This window comes from Falco cherrug, chromosome 9 (assembly GCF_023634085.1).
Source record: "Falco cherrug isolate bFalChe1 chromosome 9, bFalChe1.pri, whole genome shotgun sequence".
Classification (NCBI taxonomy): domain Eukaryota; kingdom Metazoa; phylum Chordata; class Aves; order Falconiformes; family Falconidae; genus Falco; species Falco cherrug.
In genome coordinates, this window is record NC_073705.1 from 47,542,160 (window position 1) to 47,558,356 (window position 16,197).

Sequence of the window (16,197 nt, forward strand, 5' to 3'; positions counted from 1 at the left end):
AAGCTATAACCTGTATTTTAATCCTCAAAGATATATATGCATAGTGAGCGCGGGCTAACATCAAGCAAAGTGCATGGCATGCTATTAAACAGGTGAAGCATTGTCCCCTCAGTGGGGTCAGGTAGACCATAGCAGCAGTTTTAGAGCTTGAAGTCTGGTTGCCTGCTCATTTATGTTGCTCTTTTCTGGGGCCTTTGTGACCTGAATGTTTTGCTGAATTCCTGAGGGATGGTGACATGTGCTGCCAATAAAGTTTTCCTCCATTCCTCTCAAACTTCATCAAACCAAATTATGACTGACTTTTAGGGTTTTGTTCACTTATCCAGCTAATAAATAATAAGCAATTTGGAGTCAGCATTAACCTGTGACACTGTTGCACTAAACTCAATTCAAAACCACCAGCAACATTTTATTTCCAGGTATGTCCCAGGACACCACCTTCACCACTGACAGAACAGGCAGCAGGTACTGACAGCCTTCTGCAGCAAGGCCCCTCAAAAACTTCTCCATTTAGGCACAGTTATCTGAAGTCAAACTTGTCTCCATTCAGATCCCCCGTAACAGAACCACCTCCCTCTTGTGCTACCGTGAGCTTTCCTGCCTCACACAATTGCCTCCAAGTCCCTTCTGCCATTTATAGTTCACAGTGGAAGTCCTGCTGCATCCCAGCTTTTATAGTCACACCCTTGCCAGTCCCTGACACCCTTGGCCTCAGCTCTGACAAAAGAAACACACACCTCTTTGCTCCTCTTTACCTCCCGAAGCAGTGAGTCACCTGTTTCCCCAGGTGCAGCCTTTCTGTCCTACTGTTCCAAGCCCATGTCACCAACCACACCAAGGCATGATGGGTGACCGCACACAGGAGCGGAAGCCCCTTTTCTTGGAGGTTTTGGGGAGAAGAAAAAAACACTGCTAATGTCTGTCTGCTGTCACCTGTCTGGATACTGCTGGGAAAGCAGTTTAACTTACACAAAGCAAACTGTACGCAGTTCCCTCCCATAAGGATGGAAATTATGTATACTGTGGAGCAAGGCAGGGGTTCGGCCAGACTGTGGCATGGCACAGCTCTGACGTGGGGCTCCCAGGCTTCAACCAGTGTAAGGGAAAAAGACGTTACATGGGAGAGGTACCTGTGCTTTCACGGTGCTGTGGCTTTTTTCTCATCTACCATCTAGAAGTTCATCCATGACTAACGTAGAACGTAGGCTCTGGGCAGCTGCAGCACCCCATGCAGCATCTCCTGGCAGATGTAGGGACCACATGGAGGCAGGGGAGCATGGAGAAGGCATATCCAGAGCTGTACTGAAAAAATCAGAGCGCTGAGAACTGGAGAAGGAACATCAAGGCTCAAGACAATAGTTGCCAAAGGTCAGTTTTCAGCTGGACAATGCAACAAATTGAGGTTTTGGGCCGTGAAGATTTTGGGCCAAAATTCACCTGTGATCAGCTGGTTCATACAATGTCTTTAGTCAGAGTCAATAAGAAAATCTGCAGGTCAAGATTTACAAGTTTTTCACTTGAAGGTCAATGTCTTTTTAGCTGGGTTACTTCTAAATAGGGTGGAAAGCATCTGTCCAAACACAAATTCTCAGCTAGCAGCAGGACATCCAGATTGTCCTTGGAATGTCACGTAAAATGATTTGTACTCTAAGTAATTCACTTCTTTGAGGTTCTGATTGTTGATATATTGCTACCAGCAGAGTATACAGCATTACAAAAGAGAACAACATTTTGTACCTCAAGTGTCTTGACTTCAAAGCATTTAAACTTTATAAACAAAGACACATACCCCCAGTCTAGCACCAAAAGAAAGCAATTTATGTAAGCAGAAAGTCTGGAACAAATAATTAAAACATGAGACTAAACAAAAACAGTTGTGAGTTTGTTGAAACAACTTTGAAATATAAACTCTTTTTTTTTTTTTCTTTTTCTGTGTATATTTATTTGTGCTTTACCTAAGGGTGCCCTCTGAGCATGTTATTTCTTACTTGTGTTGCATTTGGAAGCCCGTCAGCAGCAGCCACGGCAGAGCTGGCCCTGCAGGCCCTTCTGCCGCCGGCCGTGCCTCAGCCCTGCGCCAGCCTCTCTCCCAGCATGCAAACTTTTATTCTAAACATCCAGGTTTATTGCTAAACATGAGCAGCAGCACACCCGCCATGCCTCAGCTCACCTCAAAACCACAGCTCCAGAGCTAACACCTTCCTTTCTCTTCTGGGGCCTGTTAGAGCTGTGCGGCATTTCTGATCGGTGCTCCCCCCAAGAACTGTTTCAGATGTATACAGATATATATATACACGTTCCAGATATATACTCCATTTTAATATCTTCCGTCGCACCTCTGTAAGCCACAGACCGTTGCAATGTGTGGTTGGGGTTGGGAAAAGCATTATTAATTTGCCTTCTCACCCCTCACCCTGCAGGAGCTGAAGCGTTCCCTCAAGCGACGGCAGGGTTTACACCCAGCTGCAGCTTCTGCTACTGCAGGAGTAATTAAACATAGCCCGCCTCATTTCAGCGTAGAGGTCCGTTACAAACACGGTTTAATCGACCTGTTTCTCACCTGGATTTAGCGGGGCTTAGCGATCGCCACCCCTTCACTAGGGGGGCTGCGGGCCGCTACGGACTTGGCTGAGGTGACAGCCGTGCGCGATCGCGCGGCGCCATCTCGTGGGGAGCGGGCCGGCGCGCGAAACGGCTGGGACTGCCCCGGAGGGCCTCAGCGGGCCGCCGTGCGTGACCGGGGCTCAAACCCCCCGGACAGGTACCAGCTAACACACTGCGGGGGAAAAGTCATCTCCGCGCTGGTCATTTGGTGGGAAGATCTGTTTCTTCCAACAGAAAAACCAAGATTTGCTGTAACCCTCCAGCCAGGGCCTGCCCGGCCCCTCAGCGCACCTCAGCCAAGCGCCGGCCTCACAACAAATCGCCAAATCGTACTGTACTTCAGCTTGTGTGGCAGCCATCTTTCACATTCTTAATATATAGATGAATAACATTAGTTACTCTGATTCACTCAGCTGCTTTAAGCTGAACTGCATTGCTTTAGGATCAATGCTTTCCACCAGCAGAAGACAAGGAAGGCACATGCATCTAACCTACACCTAAATGTATTTAAAAAGTAATTTGGGGCACTTGAGTATCTTGCAGGTGAGGCAGTTTAACTTTAGAAGGCCTTTTCTGTACATAACTGAACTGTGAGGCTGAGCTTATTGTAACCACTTTACCCTCAAGAGGTGCCAAACCCCAGAGTACTGAAGTCACAAACACCATCATCTCGAAGCTGACAAAACCATCAAGCAAGGCTGCTAAAGGAGAACCCGCTTCTCCTAGAAGCCATTTGTGATACAAGAGGGCTAACAGCAGAGGGATGGGCACTTAGGATCCTGTAGAAAATAAAATCCCAGCAGAGATTTATTAGCAAAGGCCGATTTCTGTGTATACACCCATGAACTTCAGCCCTGACTTTGGGTTGCGCACAGAAATGGACAAGCTACCCAAGACTGACAGGCACAGGACCACAGAGGGCTAAGGACAGCTATTCCACGTGCTGAGGTCCTGCAGCCCCCTGCTGTGGTGTCCTGTGCTGCCATAACCAGCTCTTAAAATTATCTTAGGGTGTACTTTGTACAAGCTTTAGTCATGTGTTTTCAGTATAGAACTCTTTTGCAATGCTGCAGGGTGCAAGACTTAAACTGATACGGAGCTCTGTGCCTTTTCAAATAAAGGGAAGGGGGCAAGCTGTGTGTGTGAAAAAGAAAAAACAGTAACAGAACCCCAGAAAAATCCATTTTGAGGCAGATGCTTTACAGAAGAAAACTTGAAGAGACTGACCTGTTCAGTTTGTCAAAACATTAAGACTTACACTACACTGTTCTAAGTATGCAGGTAGCAAAGCCTTTCTTCTGGCAGAGAAAAATATGCAGAGGACTGGCACCTGGAAAGCAAAGCCAGCCTCATCATGACACTGCAACCAGTGTTACTAATTGCAGTGATTCTGCATGTCTTAATACTATATTCTAGTCAAGACTGCAAGCCTTGATGGAAAATTTAGGCTTTTACATTTCAGAAGTCAGGGCATAAATAAGCCTGTAAAAGCCACAGCCATTTATTGAAGAAAAAAAAACCCACAGCCAACATTAGAATAAGCAAAATATTATTACTTAACTAAAGGCTTAACACACCATTCTGAGAAAATGGACTGGCTTGTGGCAAAGCATCTTCCACGGGGCTTCCCAGCCTGCAAATGCTTCTGATACACAGGAAGATGCTACATTCTTAATGTCATCTCTGATCACACAGCAATGAAATACCTTTTCCTCAACTTCCAGTCAAAATTTGGAACTACTGATTTTTCAAAACGGAATTCAGAATTTCAAAAAAACACCCAGTAAATTTACATCTTACCCATTATCTCTGCAAACTGAAGGAACAAACCAGATGAGAACAGTTTCAAAACCTCAATTGCTATCCATATCCATATTCTGGATTCGCTGGCGACAGGCAAAGTATAGCACCATTACCCTGTTTCTTGCTGGCTGTCTCCGAAGAACAGCATGGATTGCTAATACCACTAGATCAGACCCATCGCAAAGTGGACAGAATAGAATAGCCCAAGTAAACACAACAGCTTTCAGCAACTCACACTTCTGCTTTCAAGAAAGGAACAGACTATTTTTGTGTGGCAGAACTGTATTTAATTATTTTTTCATATACAAATTAAGAAAACACAAAAAAAACTCCCTCATTATTGTATCAAACTGAAATAAGCCAAAGCAGCACAAATTAATATTTCAAATATTACAAAAAAAAGATGAAGCAGCTATAGTGGAAAGAAAGCTTTTCAATTCCATTTTCTGCAAAATTACACTCTGAATACTACCTTGTACACATAGGAGTGCAGCCCTCAGTAGAAAAAAATCCAGTGCAAAATAGTTTTAAACCCATGTATTATCAGAACGCAGTGGAAGCAAATTCACATTTGAAGAGAGCCATTACATCTTATTTTGCTCTTCAGTAACAAGATTAGTGCACAAAAAACAGTCAAGTGATTTTTCCCACAAGCATTAATACTTTACAGCCTTAGTGATTCTAAGTCACGTTGTGAGGTTCCAGCATGTTACTGCTCAAGCACACCACATCAAACATACCAGTTTATACAAATGAAATGTGTTTGTCTGATCAGCTGAATTCTTTCCTTTTGTGTATCAACCCCAACCATGATTTTGCTGCACCAATTAGGTATTGTGATTCCACGGTAACCAATTTTGACTTCTGCTGATCACACATGAGAAAAAAACCAAAACATCACAATCCAGGTAATATGCACGGTAGGCTGACTTCACAGGACCAAAAAACCCCACCCAAAACCAAAAAGCAATGAAACCTATTTCTCACTCAAGTAAGCTTGCTACACTGATTATATTCTCAAGGTGCAAAACCAGGCTTATCTATTGAGAACTTGTGCCATATTCCTCACAGAACCAGATCTCCGAGCAGAAACACACTTCAAGTGAGTTCACAGTTGCATAATAAAAAAGTCCCAAGCTCTTTTGGCTAATTTGTGGTCTTATTGCCCTGGTACAGCTAAACCTAAAGTAATCTGCTTAACCCAGAAGTCAAATTGCTCCATTGAAGCAAGTAAGGTAGAGCTCAGTTTTAAACAGTGGTCTGAGACAACAAAAAAAATGATTAAAACAGCATTAAATTAAAAAACCCGCAACCACCACACATTCATTCTATTGGATAGATTTAAATTGAGACACAGAAAGATGAGGTCTGAGAGTCTTGTTGCAGACAGCCTTGAAAGCCCTAGTTATGGTGTATTTTTTCAGAACAATGAGATGAACAAGAGGCTAGGCATTTATTAGCACCAAAGGAAACATGGTATTTCTCAATTTATAATGCTCAGGGTGACCGTATGGCTTCTTTAAAAAGACAATGGGACTACCAAATCAGTGTGACTACCAAGGTAGCTCAGTTAAAACAAACTTCAGTTATTGCTTTATGCTTTTAATCAGTATTATTCAATAGAAGTATAAAAGTTGGACAAAGTTAAATAGAAAATATAGTTCTATAGGTGCTACTCATGGGATCAGAAATGTTTGGGGAATTTTAGGATTAATTTTTCACAGCATCGAAGTAGTCATGAATGGTAGGGCAAAAGGCTATGACAGCTGGCCACAGTCAGTAATGACAATCTTTTTGGAGGGCTTTCCACTCTTGGAACCAAAGCTCTCAATTTTTTTCACGACATCCATTCCTTCCTTTACATGCCCAAAAACAACGTGTTTTCCATCTAGCCTGTAAAACAAATAACAGTTATTTATAAAAAAAAAATAGTTTCACTTCAAACAACAATGAAGACTAAACCAAACCAAAGTCAGTGAGGGGATGTTAGCAGATCTTCATAGCTCGCATCAGTTGATCAACTCTGGCAAAGGCACAACTGCTCTACAAGTGACATGAAATACTTTTAGCTCTAGACCTAAGAAGCTATTCTGAGGGATAGCAGCCTTGTTATACTGACAGCCCTTCCTCCCGCAAGCACCACAGAATGATTTTTTTTTTCTCTACTGCGAGCCAAGTAATTTAGAAATCAAAAGACCCCAAACAAACAACACACCCCCCACCCAAACTAAATCAAGTACCCAACAAACCATCAACACACAAAAACACCTTAAGAACCCCCCAACCCCCCAGATCCAGGCATCACTTCATCAGGTTGATATGCTGGGCTGAGAACCCACCATTCAGTTTTTGCAGTGCAAATGAAGAACTGAGATCCGTTTGTATTGGGTCCTGCATTGGCCATTGAGAGAACACCTGGAACAACAGCAACAGCAGCTTATTAGGTTGGTGTAACAAGCATGCAATAGAGAAGACAATTTTCCTCTGCACATTTAAAGATGGACAGACAGAAGATGTGACAGTCTCCAATTGTCCCCAAATGATTTTTAACACTTCTTGTCTTTGACAACCCCCTCCAGCCCAGCTCTTTTCTTTCCACAGCAAGAACATTAGCAACATAATTAGTTGTACGTGTCCTGAACATGATTAACATCAGCTAACCTCTACTGTGGTTCAACAGCAGCAGTAGTTTCCTGTGATGAGGAAGTAACAAGCCAGAAAAAAAAAAAACAAACAAAAAGACTACAGAATTCAATCAGATGTTCTTATGTATGGCTTTGCCTTTTTCTGGATTTAATCTGAGCTCAAAAGGACATGCCTGTGTAACCTAGCAAATAAATCCCACATAGCTTTCACTTCTGCAATAATCATCTAAGTAAAAACTGAAGTCTATGACTTACAAAAGAGGAAAATAAAAGCAGTAATTTCATCTTTGCGGAATTTGTAAGCAAAATACAAGAACTCCATCCCTTATTTTGCACGGTCCCTTTTATAGTAAGGACACGAATGGCAATGTCACCTGCTACAGGCTTACTTGTATTAGTACAGCAGTCTACACAAATAAGCACATGCCAGGGACAACACCTTGTTAAACTTCCTTGGTATTTCTGTAACTACCAGGTGCCCCGTGCATCTAAACCCCTTTATTTTTTAAAAGTACCTCTTCATAATCAATGCTTCATTATAGGTTAGTCATCATAAGGTAGAAAGAATATGTTTATTTACCAGGTCCTATGTGCTTAAGCGTGAAATTTTCATCTGGAAATCTGCTGCCGTAAATGGATTTTCCACCAGTTCCATTATGATTTGTAAAGTCACCACCCTGAAACAGAAATGGCTATTAACTTCCACAAAAATTATTTCACATCAGAAGCCATGCTATTGAAAATACACTCACTCGCTCTAATTTAAAAGTAATAATAAAATCAGCAAATTTTCTTCAGGTTAAGAACATGTATGGCGACATGAGGATTTAAAACCATGTAACGAGATGAAGATATGACCAAGCTAAATAAATTTCTGCTTTAAATACTGCTGATATCCCCCAGCTGAAATCCAAAACTCCAGCAACGACCTTTCTGTGTTACCAGCCTTGCTCCCAAATGTGATGCAACAAACGGCAGTTATTTTAAGAAACACCTCAAAGGCCTCAAAACAAAATCACTCAAATTCATTATCATAGGCAAGACCTCAGAACTTCACCCCCCCACCCCCTCGGCTCGCTTGCTTGCTTTCTTCCAACAGGTATAAACACTGGTCTGGATCTCCATTATTACTATTTGGTATTCCTAGGTTTTATTGTTTAAGTCTTACACCTGAGCTACTTTACATTTTCCTCAGCTACGTGCTGCTCGATGGGATAGATGTGACCATCTGTCTTAGGTTAGACACACAAAACCCAACAGACAAAAAAAACCAGCCACCACGACTCGCAAAGGTGGCTACTCAACACTGTCTTAAGCAATCTGCTATCTCTCCTCCCAGAAGCAACACCACCCATGCCAGCAAAGTCACACCTAACCAGTATTTCACATGATGGTTCATCTTCCCATTTGCACCTTGACTAATCTGTTCTGGGTGGTGTTACAGCTACTCCTACGCAGTTCCAAAAGTATGCTCCGCATGCTGCGTGCCACATGGAAGCATCTGAATTGCCAGGTCTGAAGGCCTGATGACCTTCAATTAGGCTATACCAATTGCCTGAATCATATTAACACCCCATCTCAACAAGTAGAAAGGCCTCTGTTTCACTTAAAAATACTTGAAACCTCTGACAGTATCGCACTTCAGTAATGACTTCCAAGTAACTCCTGAATAACGATTCATCATCTCATCATACCACAGAGTCAACCACGCAGTATCCTCATTTCAGATCCATCTGCGTGGACAAAATAAGGAGTCAAGGAGAACAAGACTTAAGCAGAACTTCATTCATTAGCAGCAGAACAGAGTAGGATTTATGTTTTTCTTATATTTCTGACCCCAGCAAGATTTCTAAACTTTGTCCCTTTGTCAGTATCATAAAAAAAAAGTTTGCATTTCAAAGGCAAGAAAAAACGTCCCTTACAATACACTTGTCCCCTTTTTTTCTTAGTAATAGATCATAACATTAAGGTCTCTTTTTCTGACAGCTGTATTTCTTGCTTAAAATAAACAAACAGAGGGGATGGGACCATCACAGTCATCAATTAATAAAACGAGCATGCTTACTGTAACTTTCAACTCAAATTTTTTACAGAGCCATTCTACAAGGCAATGTTGAAATATAGGTCCTTTTAAGGGAAGAGAGGACCACCAGGAATCATACAATCTGGTGCACTACAGCAGCTGAAATCCTGCTCATCTGCCAGGCGCAGCAGGGACAAAAAAAAAAAAAAATCATCTTTCAAAAAGCCTTTTTCAATTTTTTTTGTGGTTGCTGCTGTTTGAGAAAAAATTGCTAATGTGCATGAACTTTAATTCTGAATTTTGAAAGGTCAAAACAAAATCCATTTCAGCTGTGTCAACCCATAAACTGACCACAACCAACCCTCTTAGGTCCCTTCCCCCCCCTTCATATTAGGGAGATGTTCAGAAAAAAAAATTATTTTGTTTTAAACACACATTCTCTATTGTGAACAGATTATTCTACTAGGAATAAAGAATGGACATGTTGTTTTCTTAGCTCACTTAGAACACAAGGTTGATTGTCATTCTCCCAACTGCTTCTCCCAAGCAAGTGACATTTTGCCAAATACGTCCCACGCTAAAGTACACTGTTATACAAAAGCAGAAAGCCTTAAGCCAGGTTTTTCAAGAGAGTCTACACATAATTTACATTTAGTTGCACAAAAGTTGCGCTGAGCAACAGCCATAGCAAAAAGACCAGAAATGCAAGTAACACTGTCACTTCTTCATTCCGTAGTTAGGAAAGGTGAGAAGCAGAGCCACTTAAATTGTTACTACAAGTCTAACTGATTCTAAAAATATATAACTAACATACAGACAAATTTAATAGCAAAACCAAGAAAACATCAGCACACATTACCTGGCACATAAATGAAGGAATCACTCTGTGAAAAGTGGATCCTTTATACCCAAATCCTTTTTCACCAGTACAAAGAGCTCTAAAGTTTTCTGTGAAAACAAAGTGTAAATTATTATGTTCCCATATATGATACATAATATAATCAAACACAACTAGATAAACGTCGGATGTAGTTAATACACTGCAAAAGTTTTATAGTAGCCTTAAGGTCTTACTGATCTGTTAGTTGTTTCCATCCCTTAAAAAAACCCCTGTTATAAAGCTAAAGAAACAAAGATTGTTTAGCCTCAGAACAGGGTACAAAACAATCCTCTTCCATCTCACCTCCCTTTGATGTTACTGTTTTATCTTACCTGCAACCCACCCACCTCCACAAACCCACCACTCATGAGTCAAAGGTTTCATTTTCTGACTTTTGAGCCTTTGCTGTCAATAGCAATTGCGAAGATGATACTTTTTGGGGTTTTTTTTCTTATTTTTAGGATATTAATCTACTGGGAACTGAAAAAAAAAGTACAAGTTCTTCAGAACATTAAATAAGCAGATGAGAAAGGAAGCACATGATAAAACACAAAAACTTTGCACCATGAGTGCACTGCTCAGCTAGAGACTAGGACAAAAAAAAAAAACCCAACCTACATGCTCTTTAGAAACTCTAACAGACACCATTCCTTTGCTTTACCTTTTCCCATTTGCTTTGGGACTCGATTTCAATGCCAACTGATGTGTTTTTAAACATTTTTAGTCACCACTGATAACCCAACACATGGACTGTACTGTCTTGGAGCAAATTACAAAACAAAATTATTTGGAACAACAACAAATTCTAACTCCTCACCAGTGCTGCTCTGACAAAGTCTTCTCTATTTAACAAATGAAGATAGAACACAAAATTTCCAAGAGGAGAAAGAGTATTATTGTTCTTGCAAATTACAATCTAAACCTTAAATATTTAAAGTGTGAAATTCTGGAGATGCTGCCTTACCTGCTGTCTTTGGAACCACATCAGCTTTCAGCTGTTAAAGAAAAAATAAACAAAAAGATTAGCAAGTCAGCTTTTTCATATGTACGTAGAAAAACGTCTACATAGGAGGCTGGTACAACTGAACCCTCTTCCCAGGAGGGTGAGCTACCTGAAATCACAAGCCACCCAAAATTCCAAGAACACAGAATCACAGCATGGTCAGGGCTGGAAGGGACCTCTGGAGATCATCTAGCCCACCCCCCTGCCAAAGCAGGCTCACCTGGAGCAGGCTGCACAGGGTGGTGTCCAGGCGGGCTTGAGTGTCTCCAGAGAAGGAGACCCCACAGCCTCTCTGGGCAGCCTGTTCCAGGGCTCCGTCACCCTCAGGGGAAAGAAGTACTTCCCCATACTCAGAAGGAACCGCCTGTGGTGCAGCCTGTGCCCGTCGCCCTCATCCTGTCGCTGGGCACCGCTGAAAAGAGCCCGGCCCATCCTTCTGACACTGGCCCTTGAGGTATTTGCAGACATCGAGAAGATCCCCCCTCGGCCTTCTCCTCTCCAGGCTAAACAGGCCCAGCTCCCTCAGCCTTTCCTCCCCAGGGAGATGCTCCAGCCCCCTCACCACCTTCGCAGCCTCCGCTGGACCCTCCCCAGCAGTTCCCAGTCTCTCCTGAACTGGGGAGCCCAGCACCGGAGCCAGCGCTCCAGCTGTGGCCTCGCCGGGGCAGAGCAGAGGGTGAGGATCACCTCCCTGGGCCTGCTGGCCCCGCTGCCCCGAATGCCCCCAGGGCACCATTGGCCTCCTCGGCCACCAGGGCACACTGCTGGCTCCTGGAACACCTTAAGACTTTCCAAGCATTTGGCTAGTAATAAAAAAAACATTCCCTCAGCGCAACTTTTGAATAGTTAATGAAGAGCCACTTGAGCAGTATCTAATGATTTAATTAATCAACACAATAATTTAGCAATAATTAAGAATAGTTATGATGGACCCCAAGGATCAAAGCCAGTTTGGATACAACCAGAGAAATCAAAGCCTCTCCAGCACAGAGCCATCTCTTGAAATCTACAGAAAAGGCAAAAGAAAATGAAGAGCAGAAACTGTGTATCAAAATCAACCCATGATGTCACATACACATTTGTTACCAACAAAAATTGCTGATTTTTATTAGTCTGCATCTTTTTACTAATCTTAAAAACATAGGGTACTATAATTGCCTGGAAAACATGACATAGAAGCAGCCATACCAGGTCAGACCAAAGTTTTATCTAGTCACACATCCTGACAGCGGCTAGCAACAGACACCTAGAAACAGTACGGCCACACCAAGAACTTAACGTTCCTTCCCCAGGATACTCTCCTCCAATACCTGGAATTTGCAGCTTAATATAACCACAACTTAGCCAAAGATTCAAGGTGATGCTGCAATGCATTCAGGTTTTCTGTAAATTGGGCATATTAAAAATCTTTAACATGGAAATGAAATGCTGCCACAAGAAATAAAGCAATGTTAATGCTATTTTTTATAATACCATCTAGCTATTTACTGTATCTCACTGATGAACAGGAAACTTAGGTAGCAATATTTTTACCTATGACTCCGTCAAACGTTACCTCCTAAGAACACGTGAGCTGGTAGTGTCCAATTAATTTATAAGCTGACACTTCCCATGAAGATAAGTGAATCAGGCTCTAGCCTCAAGGAAAACCCATTTTGAAAGAACCCTTACCAAATGCATTTTAAAAATGTATCAATACAGACCCAACATGGGTGCTGGAGGTGGGAGTTTACTGAACTCCCTCAGCAGGGAGCATTTGGAAGAGCATCCTTCCCTCTCCAAGGCGCAGTCCTGGCGCACAGCCTCATCCCATACACAAGGCATCTAGCCAGAGGCACGTGCCCAGCCCCAAGGACACCTGGTATACCGCAATTAGTCTCGGCGCTTATCGCGCTTTTTGTGAGAGCAGAGCATGCTGCCGTGCTCCTGCCCAGGCCTTCCTCGAACGGCGGAGTATTTCAGAGAGCGAGTGTTTGAGGCTAGAGCCGGCTGCCAGCTGGCGGCTGAGCTGGCTGCCCGTTCCAGCGGAGCTGCCCACACCTTTCACGTGAAGCAGGGAGGCTGTACCTCTGAAAACCAAGAATCAAACAGTGAGCTCCCGGGGGGGGGGAACAAACCCAAGGAAAAAGCAGAAGGAAGCAGGAGGAGCGGCTGAAGACCGCTGCGGGCACGCTGCCCCAGTTGCTGCTGGCACCGCGCTTGGCCCCCGGGCCAGCCCTGCGCCAAGGCAGGGACTTTATTCTCGATGGGTATTTCAGCTCCTGTACCACGGTTCAAGGTGCGCTGCCATGCGGCTCCCCGGCACCGCACGGCCCAGCCGCGCCCGCAGGGGCCGCCCCCAGCACCACCGCCGCGTCCCGCGGGACCGGCTTCAGTCGGGCTGCGGGCCCGGCCCCGCTCCGGCCCTCCCGCCACCCGCCTCGCCGCCCTTGGAGCGCGGCCGGCAGCGGCGCCGGCAGCCCGGCGAGGGCCGCATCCCCCGTGCTCCTGGCACGGCCACGCCGGGGCGGCTGTGCCTTCCCCGCGGCCCCAGGAGCCGGCGCCGGCCACCGCGCCAGCTACCCCCGCCCCCGCCGCCGGCCTGCCCTGACCTTGCCGCTCACCGGCCGCCATGCCCGGGTGCCCCGCCGCCCTAGGCTTTCCCGGTCACGGTGCCCGGTGTCCCGGCGAGCCGTCGGCAACCCCAGCGCTAGGCCCAAGCGCCCCCCTACCTCCAGCACGACGCGTCCCAACGGCTGGTTGTCGGCGCCCACGTCCAAGTACACCACCGGGTTCGGCGGGCCGGCGCTGGCCCCGCTGCAAGCGCGGGCCCCGGCTGCCCACAGGCAGGCGAGCGCCGGCGGCGGCAGCAGGTCCCCGGGCGGGCGCAGCAGGCGGCGGGCGGCGCCGAGCACCAGCATCCTGCGCGGCCGGCCCCGCACACGCTCCCGCGCACGGGCACACGCGCCCGCCGCCGCCTTTTTATTGGCTCCGCCGCGGCGCCACAGCGCCCACTGGCGGCGGCGGCCGGCCCGCGGGGCAAAATGGCGGCGGGGCCGAGCAGGCCGCGGCGGCTGCGCTTGGCGGCTGCCGTGCGACCCGGGGCGCGGCGGGACGGCGCCCGGCTCCGGCGGGCGGCCGGGAGCGGAGCTGGGCCCCGGCAGCGGCCTGCGCTGCCCGCACCGCGCCTGAGCGGGGCCTGCGCCACCCCCGCGCTGCCCGCCGTTTCTCAGCGGCTTTTAGGGGCTGTTGGCTTCGGGTTGGGTGCGGGTCGGTGGGTCGGTTGGGTGGTTTTTTCGCGTTTCCTCACAGCCCCTTAACCCCAGGGATCAGTAGTGCCGGGAAGGGTCTACAATTTGATAATTCCACCCGTCGCCTTCGGGCTTGCCCCGCAGGCCCCAGGGCAGCGCCACGGCAGGAATGGCGGGGCGGCCGCCATCGCGTGTGGGAGCGCGGAGGAACGGGGGTCACGGGGGCCACGGGCCAGCTGCACGGCATGGCTCACCGCCGCACCCGGAGCCCTGTCACTAGCGTCTGCCGAAACGGCCTGGGCCGCCCCAGCACCCACCTGCGGTGTCACCCTGGCATCACGGACCCTCCGGAGCGCCCACCGTGTCGCTTCAGAGCCTGACCTCGGCTTCCCAAGGCAGCCTGCCTGAGGGGTTACAGAAGTCAGCAGCAGCAGTCCAGGTTAAATGGTTAAGGGAAATATTGTTCGTGTTTTATATCACAGTATTTGTCATTTTAGTTTCCCAACCTAGTAACTCAGATCAAAATACACAGTACATATTTTAGTCATATTTAGATATTACTCTGAAATACTCTCCAATTGTCATCCTGATTCTGTGTGTAAAGGACCTTCAAAACTTTTTCGAATTCTTAATGCCACAAAGTGTCTTTGGTTTGGTGCTGGTCTGTGAGGTCAAAGGAAGTTTTTCCATCAGCAGTACCAGCAGCATGACAACTCCTCATAAACCAGTATACGTAGTCTCTAAAAACCTAGGCCTGTCGGGATATTTTACCACTGGCAAATAGTTTATTTCATCCAGATAATTAATAGTGCATTTCCACGCTGCTGGGTGAACCCCAGCCTACCACCACTGTATCAGCACTTCTTCAACCAGCAGTCACATCCAATATGCAAGCCCACTGGTATCACAGACCAATTCTTTTTCACTGAAAACAAACAGGAAAAGACGCTCTGGTCTCCACGACAAGCTCGTGCAAGTGTGCTACACCTACAGAGTTCTGCCCCAGTGTACCTGAAGCAAAGGACGCCCAGGACGCCCGATGCTTTTCATTTATGATAAACCTTGCAGTTAAAAGGACACAGCTAGACCACTGAGTCTCTGCAAAATGAGCTCTGCACAGACATGACGTTCTGTCTGCTTCCTGTGATCTTTCAGCTTTCCAGATGGAAACAGGATTTCTATTACATTTCTAAAAAGGATGCACGGTTTTATACAGATCACTTTAAGGCAGTAAATCACCAAATAGCATTTATTTACAGTACTGCAGCCTCCCCTTGTTAAAAATTCTAGCCCTTGAATGTGGGAAAATAACTCCTAAAGCGATCCTTAAAAAAAAAAAAAAAGAGAGAGAGACAGACAACCAAGGGTGATTCTAGTAGTTATCCACCTGTAATTTTCACGTTCCTTTTATTGTAAGTTAAGTTATTCTAATCAAGGTTAGAGCAACACAACCATGTAATAGAGTATATAACAGAAACACACAAAGAGCCCCTATGCGAGGAATTGTAGTCCTTGCAATTCCACCTAAGTTCTTTGTTGTCAAGTTGCTAAAAGTGACTTCATCAGTGACATTCACTGAATCTTCAGAAAGATGTCAATCAAGGCACTGCTCTGACCACAAAGTTCAGGGCAGAACTACAACGTACAATTTCAGACAGAAATCCTAGATGAACCATTTTTCAGGCACACGCTCCAGAGATACGCATACTTCACGTCCGTATAGCAGGTGAAGAATTTTGAGAGCAATTCAACAACAGCTGGTGGTACCGTAGGGATGACTATAGCACGTACCATGCTTTGCAACTACACAACCGTAGTAAGCTATGCCAAAGGGTCCATCTTGTCCAGAATCCTGTCTCAAAGGAAGAGTGAAAACAGGAGAGGAGTGTGTTGTAAGTCAGCATGTTTTCAACCTCCTACTGCTTGCACTTTAGAGAACTTCCCGAGTTGGATGTGACTTTGGTATGTAGTAATCCTCTTTTTTCTCTTTCCCCTGTGTATTTATTCAC

At 45.6% G+C, this 16,197-nt stretch overlaps 1 protein-coding gene across 1 annotated transcript; it reads right to left on the reverse strand.

The window, feature by feature from the left end:
• Positions 1-4,929: 4,929 nt before the first annotated feature.
• PPIF (peptidylprolyl isomerase F) lies at positions 4,930-13,915 on the reverse strand. Its single transcript, XM_055721116.1, has 6 exons — positions 13,670-13,915; positions 10,920-10,950; positions 9,935-10,023; positions 7,633-7,729; positions 6,747-6,822; positions 4,930-6,300 (listed from the first exon to the last, which is right to left on the reverse strand). The coding sequence occupies exons 1-6, from the start codon at positions 13,856-13,858 to the stop codon at positions 6,165-6,167; spliced, it is 618 nt and encodes a 205-aa protein (XP_055577091.1). The 5' UTR covers positions 13,859-13,915; the 3' UTR covers positions 4,930-6,164.
• Positions 13,916-16,197: the final 2,282 nt, after the last annotated feature.

What these genes read in the sequence shown, in the direction of transcription:
- PPIF (XM_055721116.1), bottom strand. Translation starts at nt 13,858, where the DNA reads ATGCTGGTGCTCGGCGCCGCCCGCCGCCTGCTGCGCCCGCCCGGGGAC. An exon ending in TGTGGTTCCAAAGACAGCAG is followed by an intron (nt 10,024 to 10,919) that starts GTAAGGCAGCAT and finishes TTGTTTTCACAG; the next exon opens with AAAACTTTAGAGCTCTTTGT. An exon ending in GCTTAAGCACATAGGACCTG is followed by an intron (nt 6,823 to 7,632) that starts GTAAATAAACAT and finishes CTGTTGTTCCAG; the next exon opens with GTGTTCTCTCAATGGCCAAT.